Source organism: Rhododendron vialii, chromosome 4a (genome assembly GCF_030253575.1).
Source record: "Rhododendron vialii isolate Sample 1 chromosome 4a, ASM3025357v1".
NCBI lineage: Eukaryota > Viridiplantae > Streptophyta > Magnoliopsida > Ericales > Ericaceae > Rhododendron > Rhododendron vialii.
Window position 1 is genome coordinate 30,885,856 of NC_080560.1, and position 6,771 is coordinate 30,892,626.

A 6,771-nucleotide genomic window follows, 5' to 3' on the forward strand; every position below is an offset into this window, starting at 1 on the left:
AACAACATTGACCCCTTCATAGATTTGAATTGACCTAATATGTACTTAGGCTGTGTTCTTATGAACTTAACTTAAACTCACTTAAATCTGAAAATTTTGTTCTTATTCATTTTTTTTACATTTCTTAGTTTTGCGCTAAACTTTTGTGGATTATTAATTCGTCTCGATGAGAGGAATCGGAAAAGTAATTTTTTTTTACTTTTACCCAAGTATTTTGAGAAATAACCACTTCTTAGGCCAAAAATCTAATCAACTGTTAGGGTACTCAAGACCTATATTCGCATGCAATCTTTATTATATAATTTTTTTAGAATAGGAGGACATCCAAACTCTATAAATAGCAAGTACGAGAGCTCTTCTGTCTATCCAACTAGCTAGAGAGTGAAAGCAAAGACTAAAAGAGTGTTCTTTCTGGTTTAGTCGAGCTCCCCCTTCTCTTAACCCTTCATAGCCTCCAAAGCAACCCACTAGGAAAATGGAAATAAACTCTAGCCCAACTCTTACATTAACCCATGGCAAAGTACCCGAGGTCACTCGAGGTCGCTCCGCCAATTTTCATCCGAGTGTTTGGGGAAATTATTTCCTTGCCGACGCTTCTGTCGCCATGGTAAAATTGTCTCAGATTGTCTTGAATCATATGTAGAATACTTAAATTAAGTCCTTACAGCCTTCCAATATGATCAACATAAATGCTATTTTTTATATATTAATCTCGGTTTAGGATATATAGTGAAAAACAAACATAAAAATATTCTTATTTGATTGAGTTACGTAGTAATATATATATAATTTCACTATCTTCTTTTCCATCATATATACTTTCATCGTTCTCTTCACAAAGCCAAGATTGTTATGGATAATTGATTTCGTGGTTATAAATGTTTCGTTAATATTTTGGTGACAAGTATTGTTGTTTGAACACTATATAGCTTATAGACGTAATATGTGGCACCCATTTGTGATATGTTTCGTATCATGTAAAACAACTACATTAATTAGACTAGTTTCAAATGAGCATATTTATCATTGTTTCCATAGGAACCGGATGTTAAAACAGAGCAAAGAATTGAGCAGCTCAAAGAAAAAGTGAGAGAAATGATAGTGGCAAGTGCTGATAAACCTTCACGGAAGTTGAGCTTGATTGATGCAATTCAACGCCTCGGTGTGGGCTACCATTTCGAAACCGAGATTGAGACAACATTACAGCACATATATGAAACCTATCATGAAATGGCCAACGATGAAGATCTTTACACTGTGGCTCTCTCATTTCGAGTGCTTAGACAGCAAGGACATCCTGTCTCCTGTGGTAATGCTCTTTTACTTATTACTCATATTTATTTGGTTACATCCCCGATTTTTGTAGTACCCATATTTTGGTTGAAATCTATTATTCGCCGCGAAAAGATATATAAACCTAGACGCACACACATTGAATGTGTACTGTGTGTGTGTTCCTATGTGAATGTGAGTGTGTATATGTAAGTATTTGTAATTGATCGAGAAAAGTTCATCAAAAAGTAGGAAACAGGACAAATTAAGATAAAAAAAGGGGCGTATAAATGACGATAAAGGAGACCTTGGAAATCATATACTATATATATGTTCTCGGAAAACATAGCCAAAATGTTTTTTTTATGGAGCCCGGAAAACCTTTTATTTTTTTCTTAGTGATCTTTTTGCTTGTGAAATTACCAATATTTAATTTACCTGTCGTTGACTGCAATTGTGCTAATAGGATTTTTGAATACTAAATCCTATACAGATAGTAAACAACAATTATAGGATTGACCATACGTTAAAATTGATAAACTTAATAGGATTGATCGTCATCGATGTTTCTAAACAATGATCGAAGAATATAAAAAATTAGGTGATCAAGGGCAAGAATATAAAAAATTAGTTCAAAAAATAATAAACACCTTTATGACTACTTTCATGAAAGTTTCTGAAGCCGCAACTACTGATTGTTGTTATAATTTCAGTTAATTTTCATATTTCTAACATCCGGCCAATTGCTCATGTTTTTTAATGGTTTAAACAGATATATTCAACAAACTCAAGGACAACGAAGGGAAATTTAAGGAATCGTTGATTGGTGATGTGAGAGGATTGTTGAGTTTGTACGAAGCTACATATCTGAGTGTACATCAAGAAGATGCACTAGATGAAGCATTGGAGTTTACCACCACTCACCTCAAATCTGCACTACCAAACTTGAGCAATGATGCAATCGCAGCACAAGTAGTTCATGCTCTAAATCAGCCCATCCACAAGGGCTTGCCAAGGCTAGAGTCAAGGCGGTATATTTCCTTGTATGAGCAAGATGATTCCCACAACAAAACTCTATTGGCTTTTGCGAAATTAGATTTCAACTTAGTGCAAAAATTGCACCAGAGGGAGCTAAGCAAATTCACAAGGTGACTCTCCAGCAACTTTTCATTCTTTATCTTTGGGGGTACTGTATCATCTTTTTTGAAGGCTTTTTAGCTTTTTTTGAAAAAACTGCTACATTATTGGTTCATCTTCATTATAAGGAAATCCATAAAATTGATGCATATTCAAAAAAGAACACTGAATGCCAAAAAAATTGTAAATTTTCTACGGGGTTGTAGTTCAATTTTTTTTTTTTTTTGAGGGGTTCGCCTCTTTTCCTCCTTTCCGTTGAAATTTTAAACTTTTTTTTTCTTTTGTAGCTCCTTGATGAGAATTACCCAAATAAAAGAATTCTTGGAATGAATGAAATGTGATAAAATAGCATTAATTGAAATTGAAAAGGACAGAATTTTCTGTTTCCTCGTAACTAATAAGATAGAACTCAAACCGGTAGTTGACATTAAATCCTATCAGTCCTCTACGATGAATGGAAAAAGAAAACAAAAGTTTGTTTGAAAGAGGAAGAAGAAGAAAATTAGCTACTAAAGTCTAGAAGAAATTGTTTGCTTGAAATCCAAAATAGGGCACTAATAGCCTGGGTCTTACATGTTTCATGGTACAATTTTTTGTTTAGGTGGTGGATTGATTTGGACGTTGCAAGAAAATTACCTTTCGCAAGAGACAGAGCGGTGGAGTTGTTCTTTTGGATATTGGGAGTCTACTACGAGCCCCAATATTGTCTTGCTATAATGATTCTAAGCAAAGTCATTGCCTTGATTTCCATTCTTGATGACTTGTATGATGCTAGCAATGCTACCATCGAAGAACTTGTGCTCTTCAATGATGCAATTCAAAGGTTAAATTCATCCGTCCTGATATTAATTTTGATTTTAGAGAGGGAGAGGGGTAGAGTCATGATCAAAACACTAGCAACTTAAAAGTTGACTTTTAATTTTGTTTTTTTTTTTTGTTTTTGGTAGTAAACTCTAAGTATGTTTTTATTAATTTGTGGCGACTTACTAATAATAATCTCATACCTGTAGCAGACACAACAAATAACACAAGTTTTTTACACAATATCCTAGCCATCGAAATGATGGTTGAGATTAGAAGTACCTCTTCTCTATCCTCTCTCCATCTCACCTGATCTCTCTCTTCCCCCTCAATCTCATGTTCTGCTCTCTCCCCTCCCCTACCTCACGTTCTCTCTCTCTCTCTCTCTCTCTCTCTCTCTCTCTCTCTCATCACCATCTCCGGCGAGCCTCTCCTCTCCAGTGAGCCCACCGGCGGTTCTGATTTCTTGATCTATTTTTATTAAAGATCATCTCTTTGCTATTCTGATTAGGTTATTTCTGCATTTGGCAAACATCTTGGGGATTTTCGGCCATTTTTAGAGGAGTAATTGGGTCTTGTAAGGTAAAAAGAAGAACAGGGATTTGATTCATCATTAATTGTTTCCTTCAGTTAAGGGTTACCAGATGCAGAGAACTAGATGCAAAAGAACTTGTGAACGAGGAAGCATACGGACTAACATGAATTTCTGTCTTGACATCACACGTAGGGAGAACCATGTTGTACCAGTTCTTTTGCTTTCACAATTCCAACAAGTGATTTTATTTTATTTTATTTATCAATTAAGGGTTCCAAGAATTCTTTTATTTGGGTTCTTATCAAGGAGCTACAAAAGAAAAACATAGTTTCAAAAGAAAAACACCTCCTTTCTCGATGGGTCTTGGTGCGTTGGAATCTTCTCTCCAAGCCACACAAGACTCAACAGTCAGAAATTGGTTTCCATCAGATTTTTGGGTCCGTGACTGTAGGACAGAACTCGACCTCTGTACGCCTCCATTCTCAATGGGTCTTGGTCTGTGATTTTTTGGTATGTGATTCGGTGATTTAGATCAGATTTTTGGGTCTCTCTCGCGGCGCTCATACCACATGGGGACGGCGGGGAGTGGATGCGTTAGATGGGGTCGCCGGAGATGGGCTGGCCGTTATTGCGGTCGGCCGGACATGGAAGTGTCAAAATAGGTGTGAGTGGAACCAACTTATGCTAAGAGTACAGATTTCGGAATCTAAAAGTAGTAACTAAAGTTATTCCTATCTAAATTTGATTTCCACAACGATGGCTATGGCCCTTGGCCATTTCCCATAACCTATGTGATTTTCAGGTGGGAAGTCAATGCCCCGGATCAACTTCCTGACTACATGAAACACTTTTATCAGAAGATTTTGGATACTTACAACGTATTTGATGCTGAAATGGCCAAGCAAGGAAGATCATACCGAGTTGAATACGCAAAATCCGCCGTACGCCTTGAACAAACTTACTCATTTAAATTTATTACTATGAGTAATAATACTAAAATTTCGTCCAACACTAGTTGTATGATAAAACTGAAAACTGAAAAATTAAGTATTGAAAACTGAATGCCGATTTTTTCTGCAGAAAAGCTATTTGATAAATATACTAAGCACTGAATTAAAAATAATGGATTAATTTTAGTTCGGATTCTTTCTTAATTTACTAAAGTTGCAATGTACTGGTGGAGTGGTGATGGAGTGAGGGTGGTAGTGGTGGTGGAGTGATGAGGGTGGGGATGGAGTGGGAGTGGTGGTTGTGTAATGGTGGTCATGGCGGTGGAGTAATGGTGGTGCGATAGTGGCGTTGGGGTGGTGGTGTAGTTATGGTAGTGGTGGTGGTGGTGGTGGAGCGCTAGTGGTGGCCGAGTGGAGGGGTGGGGTTGGTGGTGGTGTAGTGGTGGTAGTGGATTGATGGCGATGGTGATGATGATGATGATGAGTGGTAGTGGTAGTGGAGTAGTGGTGGTGGAGTGGTTGTAGGAGTGGTATGGGGTGGTTTAGTGGTGGTGGTGGTGGTGGTGTGGGGTTGGGGGGAGTGGCAGTGGTTGTGGTGGTATATTATATATGTTGTATGGTGATTGCAAACACACAAGAATTCAATTTTAGCCTATATTTTAAGTGACACTTGACTTAATAAGTAATGTACAATGTGGTTATCAAACCTATTTAATCACATATTAATTAATTGATTCAGTTTTAAGTATTGAATTTAAGTTATCAAACAACCCTACTCATTGTCCTCAAAATTGCATGCAGTTGAAGGACATGGCTAGAGCATACTTGGCTGAAGCCAAATGGTATCACGACGGCTATGTTCCAACTATGGAAGAGTATATGCCAGTTGCACAAGCGAGTAGTGGTGTCCGATCACTTGTCACCGTTTCCTTTGTTGGAATGGGAAAGCTGGTGACCAAATCGGCTTTCGATTGGATTCGTAGTGACCCGTTAATTGCTCAAGCTACAGAAGTGATTGGCCGACTCATGGATGACATGGCTGGCCACGAGGTAAGATTGATGACTAGTTTTATATATAACTTGTTCTAAAAGCCCATATACAAATGGATTAATGCAATATATATGTTTGAAATATGGTTCATCATGCCTGGAACTTTCTCGAAGAAGGTTGCTTATCCATGACACTTGATCCTGTAAAGTGTAAACCCGACCCGAATGAATTGTTTATCTCCAAATTCAAGATTCTAATTTTCAACCATGTTAAGGGCTGTCAATTAATTAGCACAGATAGAGAAATAACTAGGGAGGGTGCATGGAATTATGACATCCTTTGTACTACCTCTTTTGCATGCTAACGTTTATGATGGTGCAACTGTAGTTTGAGCAAGAAAGAGGTCACATAGCCTCAGCAGTTGAATGCTACATGAAACAATATGGTGCAACACGTGAAGAGGCCGTCGTTGAATTTCAGAAACAAGTTACAAATGCATGTAAAGACATCAACTCAGAGTGTCTCCGGCCAACCGCTGTCCCAATGCCTCTCCTCATGCGAGTTCTCAATCTGGCACGAACATTTCATTTTGTATACAAGGATGGATCAGATTGCTACACAACTCTTGGAACCAAGTTCAAGGAAATTGTAACGTCAGTACTCGTTGATTCATTGCCAATTTGAAATATCTCTTACATAAAGTTGAGCCCAAAGTTCGAGTAATCGTATGAATAGCTATTTGTATCTCTATATCGCCAAAAAACATATAATAAGCATGTATGTTTATCATAGATTGCTCTAGCGTTTGAAGAAATAAAGAGATTCTTCTGAAGTATGGCCGTGTTTTGATCAAACAGGCCAGTGGTTAGGAATCCTCATTGTGTGCAATGCATGGATTATCCCATGGAGAAGAAATAAAGTTTGTCTTTTGTTGTTGTTTGTCCCTGACGAGTATATCTCTTCAGAAATGATTTTTACAACACTCATTCACACACCGAGGTTAATTTTCTACTACTAATAGACTTGTAATTGAGCAAGGTCAAGACCTCCAAATTAAATAATGAACCATACTCTCAATATTTCGG

At 37.4% G+C, this 6,771-nt stretch overlaps 1 protein-coding gene across 1 annotated transcript; it reads left to right on the forward strand.

Annotated features, from left to right (window-relative positions):
• Positions 1-335: 335 nt before the first annotated feature.
• Positions 336-6,518, forward strand: LOC131324753 ((-)-germacrene D synthase-like). Its single transcript, XM_058356859.1, has 7 exons — positions 336-607; positions 1,039-1,309; positions 2,045-2,420; positions 3,011-3,232; positions 4,548-4,686; positions 5,497-5,745; positions 6,074-6,518. The coding sequence occupies exons 1-7, from the start codon at positions 476-478 to the stop codon at positions 6,368-6,370; spliced, it is 1,686 nt and encodes a 561-aa protein (XP_058212842.1). The 5' UTR covers positions 336-475; the 3' UTR covers positions 6,371-6,518.
• The last annotated feature ends 253 nt before the right edge of the window (positions 6,519-6,771 follow it).